The following is a 23,131-nucleotide window of genomic DNA, read 5'->3' on the forward strand; positions in this document are numbered from 1 at the left end:
TATGTTGTTTTGTTTAGGGAGAGTGCTCTTAAATCTTAAGTAGCGTTAAAAGGAGAAAAAAAGAAAGCGAGGACGAGGAGGTCTTACTTGGAGGAGCCAAGTAAAACACTGACCTGCCACTTAATGTAAAAGAGGTGAGGTTGTTTGTCTTGTCTCTGCAAACAAAAGAGGACTTAGTGGAGAAAATCGGAGAGAGAACACGTCAGTCTGAAGGAATATTTCAAACATATTAAGCACTGGGAAAAGGACCTCTTGCGTACACAGAGAAAAATAACAGTGGAAATAGCAATGTGAGGAGGAAATAAAAAGCAAACAAGAGCAGCTTCCTGCTGTTTATTCTTCCTTTATCAGGTCCTTTAAAGTCTGCCCGGATCTTCACCTACAGGCCAGATTCCTGTCATTCTCCAGTGAAGGCATTGGTCTCCAGCCGCACAGCCAGCCCTCCATCTGCCCATGAATAGGACCAGTCACATTTCTGATAGCATTTAATGAAAAATCCACCCAGGCTTTGGAGGGGAGAGAGGGGAGGGGTTGAAGGGTGGAAATGGAGGGATGGTTGTGTGAGTGTGTGTGTGCGTGGGGGTGCTCAACAAAGAGTGCCTTTCACTGGAGTGGAAAGCCTAAATTGCTCCCTCTCCCTACTCGTTCGCTCATTTTGTCTTTTTTTTTTTTTTGATTCAACATCAAAAATGTGCCAAATGACTGGGCAGAAACCCCCATAGGTTTCAGTGGATATGTGTGCACACCATGTGTGTGTGTAAAGTGCCACACAAAGGGACAGGTGTCTCGCGGTTGTAGGCGGCAGGGGCGAGGACACAAAAGTAAACAGCCGGCGAGGCCTCACTGAGAAAGGTGTTATCTTAACTTGTCCTTCCTGTAGCGTTCAACCCTGAAATCTGTCAAAGAAGCTGAAACAGCGTTACATAATCATGGCTCTAATACCAAAGATAATGTCTTTATTCTATGTTATTCTTATTCTATATACTTCACATTTTTACTGATATGGGCTCGTGTTATTCCTTATCATTCCCGCTGAATAAATCCCACAAAACATCCAAAAGCAGGAAGCCCCTTAAGAGTTTTTTAAACCAAGTTTAGGAATGGGGCACAAATATGGTGTCCAGTTATTTACTGTGTTGTTCATGCAGAATTAAACACTTTATTGGGAACATTTTGAAACTCTGGAATAGTGACTTATAATGAATTTAGTAAGCTCATAAGGATGTAGAGCAGGGTGTCAAACAAAAGGCCCGGGGGCTGGAATTAGCCCAGCAAAGACTCCAATCCTGCTCACATAGACAGATTTGGAGTGCATAGATTTTAAACTTCTCGTTTTATTTTCAAAAGTCTTGCATGTTTTCCTATTGATAAAGACATACCACTAATTATCACAGTAATTAAGTAATAGTTAAACAATTAAATGACACTATCGACCTATAGAAATTAGATTTTGCAGTGAGTTCACTACACAGACACACAGTAATTCTCATTTGTGAAGAAGAGTGTGAATGGTTATCATGGATGGATATCATGTAGTTTCACTGGTCCGGCACACTTTAGATCAAAAATGTGTTTGACATCCCTGGTGGAGGAGAAATGAAAGAGCATGTCATTTAGTGCAGTGGGTAGTTGGATACCGCTAGCATTCATAGTCTGACACATTAATCTGGCTATGACTAAATGCTGAATAGCTGAAAGACTTCATAAAGACTTTTGTTTGCAAGCACAAGGGGGGAAATGTTTAAGCCAAATTGTTATTCTGATATAATCGGTGCATCTCGAGTATCAGTATCTTTGTACCTGGCTAAGAGCCATTTCTTTGGCTTTTTACTGTTATGAACAAGAATGTTTAAAGGGACAGTGGCTGATATCAAACAGAGTTTGGACTCAGCACCTAGGCAAAAAAGATGTTTAGAATACTTACCTTTCAATGGCATCGTCTGCCAAATTGTTGTCCTTCTGCATTATCTGATCTGACACGGATCCAACAAGGTTTGTGGCTCTATGGGAGAGACACACACTGTTAGGAAATCTTCAGCGTCTTCCTCCTTTGCATACGCTACACAGAACCCAACAGGTGTGAAACAGCCCTGACAAAAGCTTTTTTCCCCCGTCTCCTTTGACATCTTATAACGGGGCCCTGCCCTCTTTCATTTCTCATTTCCAGCAGACGGGACCTGAATGTCCTCAGCCTACTTTGTGATCATTGTAATCTTGAACAGGTGGGGTTGGTATTTTTGCTTGTTGTTTCTTTGGGGTTTTATTTTTTGCTCATATGTTTGTTTACTTTTTAAAAACATTTTCAATCAAGCAAAGCAAACAACATCACCGTCTTCTTTGAATTAGTCTAGGCTTGTTTTTGTTCCCTTGAAGGAGGTCAGCCAGTCTATAGAACAATCTCATTCTGCTGCTGAAGCCTTTTAATCGCCAAGTTTATCTTCATTCAAATTTCAAACAACAAACCATTTGGGGCATGTTTTACTGGCAGAACAGCACACACTGCTTCTCTTCTTAGCTCACATCTAAAATGTTAATCAATACCCTGAGAGTTTGTGGCTGCTCTTTAGAGGAATATGTGACAGTGAGCTGATAAAGATTCTTCAGAGGTTTTTTTTTTAAGCCTTTGAATGGATATTCTTTTGGGAATAAGCACCATATAAAGTGTTTTTTTGTTGTTGTAAAATAATAAAATAGTAACCTTTTGTAAAAGTGCAACACTTACTTGTAGAAAATGACTCACAGCAGCACAGGAAACCTATTATGTTGTTTTGTGATGTGATGAATGAATCTTTCATCATCAAGATCAAGTCGCATAAACAGGATTAATGATTAAAATTTCAACCACGATATTTCAGGTTGGAAGTGAAAACATTTAAGCAACCAAACAATTAGACCATGACCCAAAGATGTTTCTAATAATGGCCAAGTGTATGATCAAATACCAAAGTGTTGGACAAATTTTGATGTGATGATCATCATAGTCATCAGAGAAACTGATAACATATCCTGGGTTTGAGTCCAATGGCCAGCTGGATTATGTGCAAATCAGCTTTTTGAGTAATATACATATCAGCCTCCCACCCTACATAAAAGCACATTTTATCTACCACGGTTCTTGCAGTTTTCAGAGACAGCGATAATGTTGAGTGATGAAGTCGTCTGCACGTCCTTCGGCTGCAGGAAGCCAAAATACAGATGGCCTCTTTCTGCTTGTTGCTCCTGAAAAATCATCCTTCTTGTAATCTGTCCATTAATCACAATCACAAACGGCAGGTGAACAGTAGGCTTCGTGCAGCAGTGACAGCTGGGTAGCGTATATGTTTGAGGTGGGGGGTGGGAAAGCGGAGATTGGGATGTTTAGTGTTGCGCAAAGCCAAATCTTACTGGACACAATTATCAAAACTCTGGCGATTTGGTTACAGAAGGAGCTGAGATGCAGGGTTACAGTTAGAGGTAAACAACGGAGCGAGGGGGAGGGTGACACGTGCTCCTTCGCTGAGTCCGCTGAGGATCCCATGGTCCATGTGCACGTCTGAATGATGATTAACTGTAATTACCTAAGCAGTACCTGGCCTGCATGCCAGGAGGCAGCCCAAGATTAATGGGGCTCTGCTGAAAACGGAACAAAAGCTCACATTTCCAAGGTAATGAATCGCTCTGGTACTAAGGCGTCTTCACATGGTGCGCCCGGGGCCCCCAGGGAGGTTCATTACAACGGGAGAAATAGATGGAACCTCTGCAGCATTTTCAACCAGGCAAAGCGAGCAGGCGGGCAGGAGGAAGTCTTAAATCGTCCCAGACATCCTGGTTGCTACACAGGCTCTACAACCAAAAGAGAGATAAACAAGCCTCCTCAGTGCTTCTTAACTGGGCGGTAAACATTACACAGCAAATTGCCTTGTTTGACTTTTCTTGCTCGCACAAGGTGTTTAAACAATAAAGCTTAGTGTGGTGGCGGGATAGGTTTGGCTAGATTGATGTCTTAGAGGAATGAGTGAGAAAAACATCAGAAGGAAATTACTGTTCTGTGCAGGTTTTATAAACACCAGCTCTCGTTAATGAAAGCCTTTAACTGATCTGACATGCCACTCAGGATTATCTATATTAAAGGAAACAGGTTTCATTTGCACAGGATGCATGCAGTTTGGTTAAAAAAAAAGAAAAAATAGGAACCTGGAGGGCTACATTTTATTACAAGTGTCTCCTGTTATAAATCACTGTCCAAGGAATAACCCGCAAATGAATGGTGACGTTATTTTGCTCGCCGTTGTACACGTTAATCTCTGGTCTTTGACAAAAAACAGGAGACAGCCACTGGACGAGGTCCGTGTGAGACTTGAAGCGTTCGTGTTTTACAGGTCTGAGAACTGGTGATGTATGGAAGTGGGCATCAATTATTGGCAGTCAAACTCCTTCAGGCCACAATGGGAGGATTTACAGGCCGTGACATTTTTCATGGCCTTGAACATGCTACCTCCGGATATGCAGGTCGATTGGTGGATGAAATACAACCCGACTGCATGTTTGAATGATTCCACAGAAGCCACATATTTCTGCTCCTGTTAAGTCACGTAAATACTTGAAGGGAACGCAGGTGAAGGCATGCCCGGCTTTACATCACGCTGTGAGCGGCGGGGCCTTGAAAAACCCGGCGGCCTTCTTTGTTTACAAGCCTCTAATCGTATTAATGCTGCCCCGCTCCCCATACCTGCCATCTCTCAATCGATCACATCGACAAAGACCAAAACACAGTGACGAGCTCAGAATTTGTGCCTGCGCACGTCTGGAAGGGATGAGAGAGATGTGAGATTCAACCTTTAAACTGTCATTTATCAGCAGGGGACAACAAAGGAAGTCAGTGGCATTATCCTCCCTGGCAGCCTGTAGTCTGCATGTGTGTGTAAACATACAGATTATGCACATATACACAAAGAAGCCTGCACACTTGAATAATTTATTTAGATGAATAAAACAGGAGTGGGCATTACAGATGTGAATGCAGAAACATAAAAACTTGGGTGCTATAAAAGCCATGTCACAGTTTTTTTTTTTGTATATTACCCATTATCAGCATGCATTAGAAGCTCTATATTACTGGATATCATTTAGAGACATTAAAGACACTGTTAGAGGCTTTTTCTAACAATCCAGGCAATTCCTGAAAAAAAAAAAGGAATTCCAATTAGTTTTTATTCAGATAGAACAAAGTCATTACAACGTGCTTAGCACTGTTGCCTCATAGCAAGAAGGGCTCACAACGACAGTCACATCAAGGTGTTTTACATTGGAAGGTAAAGACTACAGTATTCGAGAGAAAACCTCCAGAATCACATGTTCCCCCCCATAAGTGAGCGCTTGGCACCCCTCTATCAAGAGCCCTCCGGTAGCACCAGACTTGGGTGAGGTGGTGAGGGGAAAAAGACGAGAAAAAGGGAAACCAAAGATGGACAAAACAAAGTATGGGAGGGAGAGAAGACAAAGGTTAGTAAGATATAAACACATTGAGAGTGAAAAGAGGAAGAGGGGAAGTCGTCAGTGTATCATGGGGAGACTCCCAGGATCCTGAGCGTGTCATAGCATAACTGAGTGATTGTTACAATTCCCCGATTCATCTCTAACTGTATCAAAAAGGTTTGAAGTCTCACTTTAAAAGTAAAGAAGGTGCTAAAGGGCTGTCTCCTATTCAACTTTTTGAACCTCTGGGAACCACAAACAAGCCTACAGATAATATGCACATGATGTCAGATAAGGTTTAAATTTCTCTTATGGTGAAGAGTTCCCATGAAAAAGCCAAAAAGCAACAGTTGTCTCTATAATATTCAGCTCCACTGGTGTCCAAAACCTATAGAGTCAGCCACCTTTACTACAACAGTAACCTACCACAGGGCAAAGCTCTATAGTTTATTTTGATTCAGTCCAACATAGACTTACCTGCTGTAGCTATTAATGCTAACAGGGTACTCAATGTGCATTGAGCCACAGCAAAACAAACAAACGCATTCTTTACTTTTGTGTGTGCAAGTGTAAAATCTACAGTGGCCCTGCTGCTTTAGGAAATAGCTGCCTTTTTTAAATTAAAGCCTTATCCAAAGGTTTACATAATTTATGGGAGCTAATGGGGTAGAAGCCGAGTGCAAAAGACAGACAAAAGAAGTAGAAGAGAGTGGAAAAAATGGACGAATGTGTTGTTTTTGTGGCAGAAAGAAAGGGTTCTCTTTAAGCCTCTGCTACCTATAAACCTCTTTTGAATAGTCTTGTGATTAATGGTTGTGGATAAGCTTTTAAAACAATCACAAAGGCTCATATTGTCCTTTAAATGATCCATCAAATTGTCCCAACATTAAAACTTGTGAGGACCTTCAGGCTTCAGCAGGTCTTTCCTTCTTTTGGTGTTTAACTGAAGATTATCACCGATGAGTTTGTCAAGGGGAGACAAAAGACTTTCCCCCCTGCTCATTTCTTAGCAATAAATAGTTCTCAAGCAGCAACGACAGTGTGGACAAAAGACCAGGCATTAATTTATCTTCCCTATATGACCCTGATGCAAATGAGGGAAATGAAAGCAAGCAATCAATTCCCTAATTGGGTTTGCACTATTTCAACTTGTTAAGGGGGCCTCTGTCTAGATTAAAGGGAAGGTCAATTTCTCATTGTGGCAGTTACTGTATTCATTTCACAGGAATCCACCAAGGGTTGGAAAAAGACTGCACTCAACCAGATGGCTCTCCACGGTGTGCAGCTACCATCACAACATTATGTTGATCTCAGGAATCATGTTTATTAAGGAGTGAAACAATGGCTTTGTCCAACATAATTGGTCCAAATGCACGTGTTGTCATTGTTTTGATTAAAGCATGTTAAGCGTCTTCTTTTTTAAAATAGCAAGTCATTTTAGTATTTTCTTAAAATGCTTTTCAGTGTTTTGAAATGTCTTACTATGACATAAAGGTAAGACAAAAACGTCTGTCTCTATAACAGTATGCACTCACCGGACACGTTTTTAGCCTTGCTAGCCTCCTTTTGACTTCAGAACCTTAATTCTTTGTAGCATAGATTCAAGAAGGTGCTGGAAGCATGCCTCAGATTTTGGCATGATAGCATCACTCCATTGCTGCAGATTTGTTAGCTGCACATCAGTAATGCAACTCTCCCTTTCCACCACATCTGTGGTGTTCGGTATTAAAGCTGGTATTAGTTCAATGCTAGAACAATACGACTGACACTTTGTTTCTGTCCTCTAAGTTCAGTATGTAGCCCACTCAGTTGAGATAATAAATTATTTTGGAAATGACAAAAATGCCTGAACCTCTTTATGTTGACTGTGAAGTCAATTTTATTTCTAGCCTTTGTCACATTAAGGCTGCCTCTAAAGTGTTTTAGAGGCAGGAACATTTCCATTTCAGGTCTCCATAAAACTCAGTTTCAAAGTACATGAAAAGTTGAAAGATTGAGGATATCCTAATGACTTACCTCAGAAGATGAATACTGTCTTTATTCTGCTCTTTTCTCCACTTGGATTCACTTAATATTGTGGAAAGTAAAAATCACAGTGATGTAGAGGTCATTAAAATGTGTAAGGAAGTTGCCAATTGATGGTGATTCAACTCATAAATCACAACACAGTGCTCTTCCCTACATATGCTGCTTTTATAAGTTAAAACTATCTGTAAAAGTAATGGTATCAGCATCACTGTATTTACTTGGTATCAGATTGATACCAAGTAAATAAGTATTGCACTAATTATTTGAGATGATTTGAGAAAAGACAGACAGTTTTGTGACATTGTCCATTATCAGAAGCCATCAGAAGACTGTTAAACTGTGGTTATAAAGGGATGGTCGAAAGCAACTCTCAGGTATGCTGCAGCATTTGAACGATGCTCTGGTGGCAGTAAGGCGCCTGCAGGCTGAAACGTTGATGCAAGGCACGATGGATCCATACCTTCTTCTTCTCTATCTGAAATTCTGACCCCACCATCTAAATGTTGCTGGAAAAACTACTTTCCAATATTTTATTTCACCAGTTTTGGTGGAACCATGTAAGTGTTTCCTGTTCTTGCGTAGTGTTTTGGTGGAGCCCATCTACTTCAAAGTTTAATGTGTTGTGCATTCATCTACATACCTTGGTTGTAATAAGTGGTTATTTGAGTTACCATCGTCTTCCTATCAGGCTCAAAGAGGTCTGGCCACTCTCCTGTAGACATCTTTACATAGAGAACTGCTGCTCACTGGATACTTTCTCTTTTTTGTCCATTCTCTGTTGTGTGCAAAAATCCCTGCAGATCAGCGGTTTTTGAAATGCACAGACCAGCCTGTCTGGCACCAACAACCACGCCACGTTCAGAGTCACTTATGTGAACTTTCTTCCTGTTCCAATGCTCGGTTTACACTTCAGCAGGTCATCTTGACTATGTCTGAATACCTGAGTTGCTACCATGTGATTAGCTGATTAGCTATTTGCTTTAATGAGCAGCTGAACAGGTGTAACATAGCGGAAATGTTGCTGAACCAATAAAAAGGAACAGTTCGTAATCTTTTTTAGGACTGTGTGGGCGTATTGTGTTAACACTTGGCAGCATGTAGTTTAACCCCTTCAACTGTCAGAGTTTAATTCATATTGTTGCAAAGTCTTGGTTGTTGCACAGACATGCAAGGCATTTCCAACAGAGCCTTAAGCCAGTGAAAGGAGCATAAAGAAAGAAGTAAATCAAGAAACTTATGCAAAAACATAAAAATCTATATTTTGTGGCACTGTAGCTTCTTATTGTCGGTGCAGTAAGAGGCTGACTGAGCTAACTGCAAGAATTTGATGTGAAAAATGCAGTGAGGAAAAGTAGGATTTGGACTTTGGTGGGTTGCTCCAAAGTCCACACACTGATGTGTTTGTAGTTTCGCTCCTTTAAAGAGGACAAGCACACAGCAGCAGCAGCCCTGCTGGGAAGGTTACAAGGTTCAAGCAGAGGTTGGTAAACCGGCTGGCTGCAATGCTGCATTGGAGCATTTATTCTGGGTGCCTGTGAAGCAAATCACACCGTTGATACAAAAGATGAGTCATCTCCTTCTGCATGTCACATCAATAGTTTATTTACAAGCAGCAAGAAACCACAGAATTAGAATAAAAATTAGATTTTGTGTCCCTATGCTAAAAGCAATGATTCAATTAGTGCAACTGAAACCTCTCCTGAGGGGGAGTGAGGAAGAATTTTTACTGCATAGCCATATATCAAAAAGTAGAGTAGAGGGAGAGCAGCGTGTCGTGTCTGCTGGTTCCGTCTGTTACCGTGTTTTTTTGTTCCCTTTTCCTCCTATTGGATGGGAGGGGGAATTTCTGTTAAAAGCTCTACAAACCGCGCTAGCTTAACAAGATGCACTTAATCTTCCTGGTGTTTGCTTTAGTTAAGTAAGGGATTGGCTTTGTCCGGACTCAGAGTGGCGGGATGTTGATTCCAGCCGGTTTGTGAACCCTAACCTCTTATCAGACTTTATCTGCATTTAAACAGATTTCTCACGGGCCCAAAGGCAAGCGGACCAGTAAGATTAAATATAGACCCATTTTGCAAGTTGTTAATGTATCAACCGCATGTCAGAGAGCTGTTTATGGGTTCAACCAGAGTTCATGTTATTAGTATTTCAGGCCTTTCATGCTCTCAAATCTCACACAGATCAAAGGGGCTTCATGAGGTATGCCACCATCAGCCAATTAATGCCCACGAGTACAGCTGTTCTGCCTGCAAGGTCCAGATCAAGCACTTGTGTTTTTTTAAAACAGTGAAATAACTATTTTCCCCGAACTTTTAGAGTCTTTAGGCAACTCCTCAGGTGTTTGAGAACATTGGGAAGGTTTTGTAATTCACACCCCAAACATTGTGTAACAGGCATCACTAAAATGACCTTGAGTCAAATAACAAACACACTGGGTCTTAGCAAAGCGAGGATCTACACAAATCCCACCCACATTAACAGCTCAGGCAGATTGAAGTGAGGTATTTTAAGCTTAGAGGAATCTTGCTTTTGATAAAATCTCAAGGGCAATTGTTACTTATCATTTCACTGAAACTCGGCAACTTCGGCTGGCCTAAGGTGACTGAGAAGGACTTCTAACTCAATAAAAATGCAACAGGATGCACAGCTGCTGTGGCTGGAATTGAAATGCATGATTCTTTAGCAGATTCTGATCTTCTACTCATGGATTTTTTCCTTTCTCATTTCCAAAACTAGTAGTCAAACCACAGCTCCATGCCACAGTTAAAAAAAAAAAAGTAATCTGGACCAAAATGTAAAAAGTTCTTCCTTTTACCCATGCTCAGCTTCACCAAGTTTATTCAATTTTGGTGTGGTAGGTCTCGTATAATGTGTCTAAATCATTCCATCCAAATAAACTAGTACTTACACATAGCTTTTCTACTGAACATGAGCACAAAGAGTTAAAGACACTTTTGTTTATTCATACAGTGTTTTATTCTGTGTCATTTAGGATCCTTCTGACTATCCCACAAACATCGAGGGGTTCATTAGCGTACCCAGGAACACGGCAACACATATATCTATATATATATATCTATATATATAGATATATATAGATATATATATATAGATATAGATAGCCATACATTACACTGATAATGTATAAAAATGTAAATATGTTTTACTTTCAAAACAAATTAAATGGTTGTTTGAAGTTTCAGTTACAGAATGAACTCAGAGGAAATAAGAGGCAGGGCCAATATTTAAAAAAAAATCTGGAAAAGGGGAAGACTTGTGGAATAGTAATGAGGCTGTATAATTTGTTCAAGGAAAGTTCAAAAAGAGAATAAAACCCAATCAATAATCAGAAATAAGTTAGTAAACATACCCCAAACTGAGGAATGATCATCATTGTTTTTGTTTCATTTGGTGACAAAACTGGAACTCTAAGCTAAAATAAGCCAAATCTTATAAAAGCTTTTTGGTTTCTATTCAGTGTACTCCTTTATCTTTTTGTATAGTTTTCTTTTTGTATAGTTTTCTTTTTGTATAGTTCTTTATCTTTTTGTATATATTGTTTTTATGTTCAGTTTTTGCAAAAAGCTCCTATACAAACATAACCACACTGAAACACACAGACAACAGATGGGGCATTAGAAACCTTTAATGTTCATACCAACAGAATCCAACCGTTGAGCTTTTCACACATTAACAAACCGCTGCCCAGCATCAAGATGACACAAAATGAAACGCTGCACAATAAATGTGCAAATAAAATACCCAAACAGGAATCACAGCCTTTAAAACGAAAGCAAAGACTTTGCAGCCCTGAAGTTCAAGGCTAGATATAATGCTGCCACCTAGTGTTCAAATCAACAGAAAAAAATCTGTTAAATCTAATTTAAATAATAAAACTAAAATCGAATCTATAACAAAATGGAATCAGGAATTCCTGAAAGCCAACCATTGCCAAAGATTGCTTAGCGCTTACAGCATATATATGCCACTCTAAGAAGGCACATGAATAATTATAATATTAATGTAGTACTATGTCGATCCAGGTCTCCTTTGCACACATACAGTGATGGTGATGCACAGATTTACCAAAATCTAATAATAAACAATTCAAAGAAACTTTTTGTGTTGTGAACCAGAACAATGACAAAAAAAAACAAACCAGGGTGCCATGATCACGGCGTCAACTCAAAGGAAACGCCACGTGCTTCTCATGTCTTCTCATTGGCGTGATCATTTTTGAATTGCTGCATGCAATCCCAGCCTGCTGGTGAATTTTTCCCTATCGATGTTCTTGTGCTCCGGGACGTGTCTGAAGGTGCAGTCGTCCCTCGTGCATCCTGTCGTCCTCCAGAAAAAGCACTCCTTCTTGTATGTGCTACAATATGAAAAACAAGTGATAAATCATTTTAAAAATTCAGTTCTGGTGATGAATGATAAAATTTAAGTTTAAAAGAAAATACATTCATTGTTCTTTAAAAAGGCCAAAAATCACAGAAATAATCTCATCACAAATCTGGAACTACAAACTTATTTGTCTCAATTCATCAAAGGAGAATAAAATCTAATCTTGTGACAAAGTGAATCAGTGCTTTTCTCAATAAAAGGAAGAATGTCCTTACCTTGGGCGAGGGCAGCGGTCAGTAGCAGCTAATTTGGACCCACCGAGTTCAGGGTGGACTTTGTAGGGGTATCGCACCGTCAGTGGAGCCCCCTCGAAAATCATTCCCTGGAGAGTGAACAGACCTTGTTAATCATCGATTACTGTGACCGTGGTTTTCTTGAGTAATTTATCAATGATTTATCATTCGGGTTGGTGCAACACAGATGCACTAAGAGTTTACGTGACCTATGATCACCGTTAGTGGGGCCACTACTGTAACAATAAATAAAGAAGACTACACCAACAGCCGTGAGTGCCGTGTGTATAAGGCAGGTAGCTGCTGTGGAGACAGAACGGGTTAGTCTTATTACTTTATGTGCTTATATTTGTCTTCCATTAAATACCAGTTTACCAGAGATGTCTGCTGCCTCTGCATTTACTGGCCAGCTGCACTGCAGTGTAACAAAGAGCATAAGCAGACTCTTGGAAACCCACAGACTCAAAAACCTACAACACTGGACTTGCAGTCAGACTTTACTCACACTATACAAACCTTAGGTTTCATATCACAGTGCTAAGTCGAAGGAAAAAAAAAAAATCTAAATGTGCATCACAATCCAAAGACTAAAGTTCACTGTCTTGTCTTGCCTGTGACTCATGCCGCTCTACACTACACATGTGCTGCACCCATGGCTACGTTTGACGCACGGGTTTTGTCCCTGAATGTAACTAGATATAACTCACTGCAAATGGCAAATGGATACATACATTAATACACTGGATGGCTTTATCACAATCTTCCTTTCTGGTGTAATTCACAAAGGCACACTGTTGCTCCAGGAGCATCTTGATGCTGTAGATGGCCCCAGCTCTGAGAGGGAGAAAGGAGCGAGTGTTGAAATGATCGATGAACTCACTACTTAACTGACAAAAAAAAAAAAAGACACAGCAACTGCTCAGATCATATTTTGGTTTTTCTTTCTAATTTCAAGCCTACAACATGAAAGTGCTGAGGAAGATCCTCACACAACAATAGCATTGCCATAGCTCACCTGCTAAAGAGCTCGTGGAGTTTTACATAGGTGACAGTAGGCGCCAATAATCCAGTCCAAACAGGGAAAAGTTCTCTTTAAAACAAAACGGCAAGAATAAAAACATTCTGTTTTAAATTGATATGCTCTATGATTAAGCAAATAACGTTAAAAGCTTGAAAGGAAATCTGAGCCCACTTCCTCTCAACATCAAACTTACAGTCACATTATAATACTCCGACTACATACACAAACTTATACACAGCACATCCAAGGTGAGACAAATCAGTCGGAGACCTGCAGAGTGATTATCAACCCCCCCCCCAAAAAAAGCCCTTAAAATATTGCAAAAAGAAAACTATAATTTCATAAACACCCTTTTGTTTGAATTTCTGCGTACATATTAATGAGGACTTACGGTTTTGGACCATTCCTGGAGCGAGGGGTCGGCGACTGAGACTTTGATCTGTTTTGGCCAAACGCGTCAGACTCTCTCATCTGCTGCATTCGTGGGCGGCTTGGTTGTAGGACAGTCCACTCTCCCACATCGTCATCATCATCATCATCGTCATCATCACCGTCATCATCTTTCAGCCCTGCTGGTGGGTCTGCTGTCTCTTTGCTGGTGGCAGGAGCTGTGCAGACTGAACAAACAGTACAGTCATGTTCACACTTGACTGGAATTTATATATTTTTGTGATTTAACACAAAATCACAAGTGGTGACAACACTGTTCTTTTAGATGAGGTGTAGATTTGCTCTTTTTTTTTTTTTTAACACAAAAGCAATTTTCACAAATCGACTAACCCTACTCAATCATGGCAAAGAATGTAGTCTTAACAGTGCCGACTGTTGTAGTGCAGTCTTTATATACCAGGACGCTGTTGTTGTTACATTTTATTTACCTCCAGGACCTGTGTTACTCTCACTGGCAAACAGAGCTTCCACAGCTTCCTCTAGTGTACCGTGAGTTTTCAGGGCTTCAGAGCTCACTGCCCAGCTGAAGCCCATTTCCTGAAATCATACAAACATACAGGCATTAAAGCCACAAATGATTACTTTATTATCCCAACACATACACACCAACAGGTGACACTGGTGTATCCCAAAAAGAGCTTTTCATATGAATCTGTGGGAGGGAAACTAATGAATCAGACTTTTGTTTTGTCTCATTTCCATTTTTGCAAAGCGTCTCCTACCATGAGGTGCAGCGTCTGTGCTCGTTTCAGCTCCTGTGCGGCTTCAGCACTTGTACTTTCCAGCCTCAGGACCTCTTTGTAAATCAGTGAGGCTTCGTAGTATCTCTGGGAGAATCAATGTTAGGATTTGAAATTAGTTGGGGAATTTACAACAAGTTGTAGGATTGCGTTATTACACAAACAAAACCGCCAAGTCTTCAGTTTTTAAACGAGCATGTTTAAAGAGGTTCTGATTGCGCCACACGGCATTTTGGAGGATGCAGTCTGTTACTGTCTAATAGCACCGGGCTCTTCACACAGGGACTCCTGTTATGCTGGTAATGAGGGAATGCTAAATAACAGAAAACACCCGAGTATGATGCAATGCAGCACAAGCAAGTATCTGCAGTTCCTCTATTGTTCCACAGAAGTATGTTAATCCCCAGAGATCTCAGTGTCAAAATGCCCATCTAAATCATATTTACAGCTACAACAAAAAAAACCCAGCAAAATATAAGCTGTGTTAACTGGATAACTTACCTTAAGACCACAGAGAGCTTTCCCTTTCCTAAATAAACCTTTTATCCAGTTTGGTTCCATGGAGAGTGCAACGTCAGCATCCGTGAGAGCACTTTCATACTGCTGTAGTCTTTCAAAACAGAGGGACCGATTTCCAAATAACCTGAAACACAGCGAACAAACATTTATGGCCATTAGCAGTTAACAGCTCCCGGTAGTTCTAATGATGTCAATTTAAGTCAATGTTCTTACTTAAATTCCTTTGGGTTGAATTTAATAGCCTCAGTGAAACATTTTACTGCCTTCTCGTACTGCCCAGAGGCAGCCAAACGATTCCCCATGTCTGGAAAAGAGGAAAAAAAACTGTTGTGTCCTGTTTGTATTTTGACTTTTTTTTAACATAAGGCTCTCAATGATGATGGATGGAAAATGTCACTTACTGGCAAACTCAATGCTTTTCTTTGCATACTCCTCTAATATGGGATCCATTGATTTCTGTATAGAAACCCCCCCCCAAAAAAGTCTGGTTGATGAATAATATTTTCAAAGTCGTACTTTGAATTGAAAAACAAACACATTTGCGTTGTGGTTGCTAGTAAAAGCTAACAAAAGCTTCATCCAGCAGTATGACTGAGCTGAAATACTGAGGGTTGAGGTAGGAGCGCAGAGGGTTTTGCAGCATGCTTACACATCACATTAGATAATGGTTAGAGGGATATTCTCTGTGTCAAAGGGAGTCCGAACAGAATGTCCCAAACTACAATCAGTGATATTAAAATGATCAAGGCTAAGCAGGGGGTGTTTTTGTGTCTGTCTTTGTGATTCCAGGAAAAAGGAGCCAAAGCAAATTAAATCCTTTAAAACGACAGATATTTCTCCTGTACTTCCTTCTAAAAAAACTTTGAACCCAACACTACTGGCAGTCCTAAGATTGACTGCTAAAGTCCCACTCAAGCAGGCCTAGAGACCGGTCAGTGACCCCTTGGTGACTGTCAAGTAGTTATGGAGAAGTGCAACCGTGTGCACAGGCAAGCCAATGAAGCAAACAAACTTTCCAATGCTCTCTTTCCACTCCCCCAACTTTCTCCTCCCCTGTACATAAAATATACGGGAACTGAGACAGTTTTTCCACATGAGCTTGGAGCTATGTCAACGGCCACTGTTTGACACAAGCATTACAACTGCCAGCCAATACTGGCTAACAACAGAGTAACAACAGAAGCTTCTGAGGACAACACAGAGGAAATGTTACCCATAGTGACATACTTGAGTTATCGGAGAACAGAGGTTATGACATTAATAACCTCACGTTTGCATGGAAGATGCAGACTTGTTTGCATACAAGCAAACATTTGTCAACCAGTTGGGGAATATACATTTATGTTGCCAGGGGGCACCAACCAGTCTCCAGGTAACGTGTCAAAACATTCAGCAATTTGGGAGCAACAGACTTTAGTCTTGACCTATAAGAATATGTTTTCAAGATTCCCACCTCTTTACTGGTTTCAGCTTTCTCTTTCTTTCTAACTTCAGGTTCCTCAGTGATATTTGGATTTTCCACTTCAGGCTGTTGAACTGCAGATAATTTACTTTCCGCCTTTTTTCCTCCCTTTTTCTGTTTCTGAATCCACGTCTCCTCAGGCGCCGATTCAGCAGAAGCAGCATATGAATTATTTAAATCCAAATCCTACGGAGGATAAAACAAGGTGGTTGTTTTGGGGATAATCATCCGAAAGGTGCTCTTGTGAAAAGACTGTCATTTAAAATACGCATGAAAAATAGTGTTACATATTTGCATATAATCTGATACTGTTAAAGCTCTACCACTTAAAAGAAAAGGTTGCCTTTCTGTTCCAAAAAACTGAAATTTACAACTCTGACAGACCTTTTGCTCCTCTTCCTCGTTCTCATTCATCTTCACAAGATTTTTTTCTGCAGTATCAGCACCAGTCTTATCACATCTGGCTGCCTCAGTTGCCTTTTGAGTTTTATCGCTTCGTGAGGATCCAGTTGTTTCTGCATTACTTTCAATTATAGTCTCATCATCTTCTTTTTCAGAGGAATCTGACTTGCCTTGTTCTTCCTCCTGAAATAACATAAACAGCATTACAAACAATCAGAGCAGCTTTAAAAATACCTTTCTGTCTGGATTTTCCACTCTGACACTTGCATGTACACACAACAAGGATAAAAATAGACTCACAGCTGAACCGTCTTTAACTGCACTCTCCTTTTCTAGACGCTTCTTTTCTTTTTTACGCTGCAACAAAAGACAGAAAATTCTGGTCAAAAAAAAAGCAAAACGCCAGCATTGCTAGAACGTTAAATCCTAATAAGTATGCATATGCAGACCATTTTTTTACGCTTGTTCTTCTTAGTTTTCTCCTTACGCCTTTCCTCTTCTTCTATTAACTCCTTTGCAATTCTATCAGCCTCCTGGTGAAAAAAAAAAAAAGGCAGTGTCAACTAACGTTCCAATAAATTCCCAAAAAAGATTAAAATCTGACAGAGTGCACACAAGATAAATTGCTTTGGATAAAATTACCATTTTAAAAGATAAATATAATACTGCTTAAAGTTTTTTCAATGCTTTGGTTTATTCCCCACAGAGTACGTGAGTCAGAGAGAAAGATATGTCCTATTACAAACCAGACACAAATATTAAAGAGATCGTTCCTTGTTTCATTTCCCAACAAGTGCAATAAAAGGGCAATACCTCATCAGTGAGCTGTTTTATTTGCGGATGTGGTTCTAAAGTCCTGTTAGCGGCCCTGCGTTGATAATAACGATCGTCGTCGTCGTCGTCATCATCTGAATAAACGATATCTTCCTCCAAAGGATTTAAAAAATTTAAACCTGCAAGTTATAAAAGACAAATACAAAAACGTGATCGTCACTCCACGATAACACAATGCAAAGATCACACCAAATTCCCTGCTGTTTAATCACGAAAGTGGTGAAAAGAACCACAAAAAAAACACACACCACCTGGGAACAAGTAAATAACAACATTTTTAAGTAAATGAACTAAATCAAATCAACTACTACAGCTTTTTAAAGAAAGTTCCTCCTCACTGTTACTAAAGTGTCATAAGCATCTGCTTGTTACACTCAATACATACATGAAATAAATGTTATCAGTTTAGTTGGATTTCTTGCGGCTATAACAGAGGTGGGAGATATACAGCAGCTTTAGAATTAAATAACAACATTTCAAGAACATTTGCAATAATTAGATTTTGGCTGTTGTGGGAAATATCTGTTATCTGTTAACACCGTTTTGCTGATGCTTGCAGCTTGGACACAATAAGTGTAAATATAGGTAAATTTCCATCAGTCTTTTCTAATGAGCAACTGTCACTGATGACATGCATCCTAATTTGAACTGAATCTACTGAAATAAGGTCCCACGGGTGCCAGCAGCATTATGATGCAATAACAGTGACACAGCACAATTCTGATGCAAGTGCATCAGAATTCATTTCCCTACAAATTAAGTATAAAATAACTGCTCAACACTTTCAGCTCTTGAGCAGCCTGCACAATTACAAGTTAAAAAACAAACAAACAAACTCAAAAACAATTCCTACCTGGGATGTAAACAGCTGCTTAAAACCCTGCTTTACCACCATGTAGCCATGTCAGAAAATTTCCATCCAACAATTGCTCTTCCTGTCGCATGGAGCACAACTAGCAATTGCTCCAACCAAGCTTGGTGGGCTCATTTTCTTACATTTGGGCCACACATCACTGCCAGCACCTCCTCCTTCATAACCTGGTTATCAATGTTGGGAGTTTGCCTGAAGTGGTGAAACAAGTTTGTTGTTTCCACCTTTAGCAGGAGCATTTTTTCTGTATATTAAGTCTTGTGCTTTAATGGAGCGCACTGAAGTTAAATCCTCGTAGGAGTCTGATCCACGGCTCTGCCTCTCAGGCATAACCGTGCTCGTCTCATTGTTGTTCACTAAACAGATGGTGTTGCTATATCAACAAATTTGTGATATGACAATTTTATATCACGTAAAAATTTATACTGGTATTATGGTAGGCAATATAATAGGCACAGTGCTAGTCTGTAGTTGTGGATTTGCTGCAAGTGGCTCAAGAAGATGTATGTCTGATATCCCTTCCCATTCCTTCTGTTTCCTTACTCTTCCAAATGTATGCTCAGTGTTTCCTCCCTCCTCTATTTAACCTTAGATTATTCAACACTGCACTTGCATCAAAGCAGACCAATCTCAGTTTATATAAAAAGGAAAAAAACAACAACAGCTGAGCAGCAATGCTTAAAACTACAAGCCTATACTAAAGCTTGATTTCAAGCTTGATTTCCTCTTTAACATAACCTGTAACAGCAGTTTCAGAGAATGCTTTACCAAAAAAGCCAGGCCGGATATCATTCAGGAAATTGCCAGAAGGAGCTCGTCCACTCAGGTAATCTACCATTGATTCCTATAAAGAAAGAAAAAAAGAAACAAATAGTTAGCATCCAACATATTTACATGTTTAAAAAATGAATCTGCTGTAAAATAAACTACAACTGGTTTGGTTTGTAATTAATAGTTTCAGTATTTTTAAAGCAGAACTGCAGCCTGCATTTCACAGGTTCTTCCTATCAAATGTTTGCTGCTTGGATTCCTCTGTTGTTATCACATGAATATCTTTCATCCTTTTATACATGAAGGGGGTCGGAAGTTCAGAAAATGCTAACAGGTGGAATTGTTTGTAGAGAGTTATTAAATTACTGTGACATTATATGAATAATTTCCTTTGATACTAATTTGTCTCTAGAATTAGGATATTTATTCTCCTGTTGATTGACTAATTGATAATGATTAAACAAGTCATGTCTCAAATATGATGACTTCCAGCGTTCCTTCGTTTTATGTCATTATGAGTTTACTACCCCAGCTTCTTTTTCATTAGTACATCTTATCTTCACCAGCCTGGGACACAAAGCACAATACAAAAGTCTTAAGCCACCCTTCCTTTCTTTATATCAGTTCTTCAGGCTTTCTGAAGGGTCTTTTTTTTTTTAAACATTGGCTTATTTACCACTCTTTTCCCCCCTTGTACCAATATTTTTGTTCGTTTACATAAAAATATAAAAAAGAGACACCTAACTCAAGAGACCAGAAACGAGCTGTGGCTGAAGTATACCAAATTACATGAAACGGGACAGAAAAATCATAAAAAAGTATAACAGGAGTTTCTTCAGCAGTGCCTCTATTTGTTTTGGGGCTAAATTTCAGAGAACAAATTGATGGAATTATGAAGACAGAAAACTACCCTCACATTTTGCTCTACCATGCAAATACCTTCTGGAAAGAGTCTCACTAGCAACGTCGTAAGGATGACATTGCCAGTGTGTTTCAAACAAACACTATCAGTCCACAGTCTGGACCTCAACATTTATGGAGCAGTGTGGGATCATCGTGACAAAGAATGGAACAAAAAGCAGCTTGTTAAAGAAATAAAGTAACTCCGAATAAACAGCGTTCGCTGTAAGACTGCAAGCAAGACGTCTGCTTTATTACACGCTGACGAGCCACCATGACCACACCTAACATCATAATAACCTGTTTTTCTACATCTGTGATAACACTGTAATAACAACACAGCAGTTTTATGGCTTTAGTCATACTCACGTGTGTGTGCATTAGTCTCGAGTTTTCTCGAATTCTGGGCATGGCTGTCCCACCTGGCAGGTAGAGAAATGGAAAAATAAACTTCAAACATATATTTAAATACTCAAGGACTAGCATGTAACGTTGGAGAGTTAACATTAAAGGTGGTAAAAACACAGCAGCGTCACCTTCGCGCTGTCTGAAAGCCACAATAATACGTCGTTAGCTGGTAAGCTAAACAGCGACATAAGCTCAAACAAGTCAATTTCTTGGTAAATGAAACTGATGGTCAGGCCTCCCTAATAGGAAATAACTATCACTGCTTTATTCTTACCTTTCACAATCTTTCTAGGCATGTTATTGTTTCTGTGAAGTGTCGTCCAGAAGCTGTGTTTATATATATATATATATATCGTTGGATAAGCAAATTTTACAGTACAGTGATCCCTGCTTCCTGCTTTCTGCTTGTGGCGTCGGATTTCTTCTTCTGCTGCTCATTTAGCCACCTGCGCTTCTTCTTTGACGTTTTTGCGGAAAGCTTTAATCATTAATGTTGTATTACTGCCATCTTGTGGTAGTGGATTTTTTTTTGTGTGTGTGTGTGTGTGTGTGTGTGTGTGTGTGTGTGTGTGTGTGTGCTGTTTAACTGTGACACTAAATAATATTAGAGAGCTCACGACGCAAACACAAACTCATGATTCAGGATATTCTTCTTCAGGTGAGATGTGTGTTCATTTAGTAGTTTATTCCAACCTTTATAAGGATTTGTAAGAAAAATGCATCACTTGCAATGTTTATTGTTGTTCTTTGTTGTCTCCATGGGAAACATGCTTTTCTTTTTCATGTATTATTTATCTATTAATTTCTATTATGTGGAGTTGCTGGTGTGTTTTTGGATCATTGTCTCGCTGTATAAACAGCTTCAGGGCATAGATTACCTGAATAAACACAAAAGGTAATTTGTAAATGTGGATATCATTTATTCAGTTAAAAAAAAAAACCCATTATAAAAATCTACCTACCGAACTTGGTAGTAATAGTGTAATGATCTTGGAGCTGATTTGCTGCTTCAAGGTTACTTGCTATAATTGATGAAACCATGAAGTCTGCTCTCTACCAGAAAATCCTGAGGAAGAATGTCTGGCCATCACTTCACGTCTTGAACTCCAAGAACACGTGTGTTATGCAGCAGGACAATTCCACCTCTGATGAACTCAAACTAGGGCAAAACAAAAACAGAATAAAGGCTTTGAGTGCCTAATCACATTTAGGACTCACATTTAGCACTCAAATGCAATTGAAATGCTTTGGCGTGACCTTAAACAGACTGTTCAAACTGAAAAGTTGAATAAAAAATATTTTTGCAAAGAAGAGTGAGCCAAAATTCCTCCACAGTAATGTGAGAGATTCATTACCACTTGTGGCAAAATTCTTTATGGTACAGTCAGTTTTTAAATGACTTTTTCATACTGGTTTCAATAATTTATTTCCCTTAATAAATGAAATCATTATTTAATAATAGGTTATCATTTGCCTTATATGAACATTTGTTTGATCCTGTGAAATATGACAAATATGCAACAAAATAAGAAACAATTAAGGAGGAACTACTTTTTCACAGCACTATATTCAGTGCTGTGCAAAAATCTTGAGCTACCCCTGATTTCTTCATATTTTGCTAGGAAAATGGGAAATACAGTGATTTACTGAAAATGTAAATCATTGTATTTCTGTGCAAAGCCAGGCCGATTCTAATGAGCTTGAAAGTCAGTCTCTTGGATGACCGCCTTTATTCTTCAATGCAACCTGAACTCTTAGATAAGCTTTCTAGTCAGATTTTGTATACTTGATTAAAGAAATAGGAACAAATGTTGTGTTTTTGTGACATGATCCTGGTAGCAAATGATAGAGATAAAGATATGATTTAAAATTAGTTCTGTTATGTGTAGACACAACAATGGTTCATCTCTTGAGTTCATCTCTTGAGTTAGGTGCCTTGAATGATTCACAGGGCACTGTTAAGTGGCTTAATAAACAAATAAACAACAAACTTTTTCTCAGAAAATGGTCAAGTATAATAATAACGTGCTATTCTGAAACAAAATGTAAATAAATGGGGGTTCAAGACTTTTGTGCAGTACTGTAAATAATTTAGTTTGTATTTTTGTTTTTAGATGCATTCAGAGCAGTGTCCATGTATATATATTTATATATTTATGTATTTACATATATATATATATATATATATATATATATATATATAAAATCAGGTTATGAGTTCAACTGCTCAGTTTTCAAAGAAGCTTAAGTTAAGCAAAAGTTAAATCTACAAGAACAAATCACAATTTTGTTTTAAAAATTAAAATAAGTGCACAATAAGATTCACATGTTCACATTAGAAACAATTAAAAAGAAGAGAATCACATACTGACGGGAAAACTCATAATTCCTGAGAAGAAACTCACAAATTGTAGAGGATAAAAAGCAAAAAGTTTAAAAAAAAATATTTAAAAATTTATTTAAAATTTTAATTAAAAAAATATTATTATTGTATTTTTGTGGTAATATTTTGTGCTTTTAATGATTATAGAGTTTTTAGTGATGATATTTGAGTTCTCATTTGTTAAATGAGCTTTTGTTATTTTGTTTTTATTCTGAAATCGGTGACGGAACTTTAACCCGGAAGCAGTGGAG

The 23,131-nt window shown here is 39.0% G+C and overlaps 1 protein-coding gene across 1 annotated transcript; it reads right to left on the reverse strand.

Annotated features, from left to right (window-relative positions):
• Positions 1-11,110: 11,110 nt before the first annotated feature.
• Positions 11,111-20,934, reverse strand: si:dkey-33c12.4 (uncharacterized protein LOC560112 homolog). The gene is made up of 18 exons (XM_005929622.3): positions 20,772-20,934; positions 20,459-20,511; positions 19,187-19,262; positions 17,527-17,666; positions 17,163-17,246; positions 17,014-17,070; positions 16,696-16,896; positions 16,303-16,497; positions 15,251-15,305; positions 15,063-15,153; positions 14,832-14,973; positions 14,313-14,417; positions 14,019-14,127; positions 13,532-13,757; positions 13,135-13,209; positions 12,851-12,953; positions 12,102-12,208; positions 11,111-11,857 (listed from the first exon to the last, which is right to left on the reverse strand). The coding sequence occupies exons 1-18, from the start codon at positions 20,791-20,793 to the stop codon at positions 11,713-11,715; spliced, it is 1,986 nt and encodes a 661-aa protein (XP_005929684.1). The 5' UTR covers positions 20,794-20,934; the 3' UTR covers positions 11,111-11,712.
• Between the last annotated feature and the right edge of the window lie 2,197 nt (positions 20,935-23,131).

The sequence above is a fragment of the Haplochromis burtoni genome, unplaced genomic scaffold (assembly GCF_018398535.1).
Source record: "Haplochromis burtoni strain Fernald_Lab_line unplaced genomic scaffold, NCSU_Asbu1 Contig_119, whole genome shotgun sequence".
In the NCBI taxonomy this organism is placed as follows: Eukaryota; Metazoa; Chordata; class Actinopteri; order Cichliformes; family Cichlidae; genus Haplochromis; species Haplochromis burtoni.

Bases quoted from the DNA above. Each gene is read 5' to 3' on its own strand.
- si:dkey-33c12.4 (XM_005929622.3), bottom strand. From the start codon at position 20,793: ATGCCTAGAAAGATTGTGAAAG. The intron at 14,418-14,831 runs GTAAGTTATCCA...TGATTCTCCCAG, and splicing joins AAGCTCTCTGTGGTCTTAAG to AGATACTACGAAGCCTCACT. The intron at 12,954-13,134 runs GTGAGCTATGGC...TCTCCCTCTCAG, and splicing joins CTCCACGAGCTCTTTAGCAG to AGCTGGGGCCATCTACAGCA.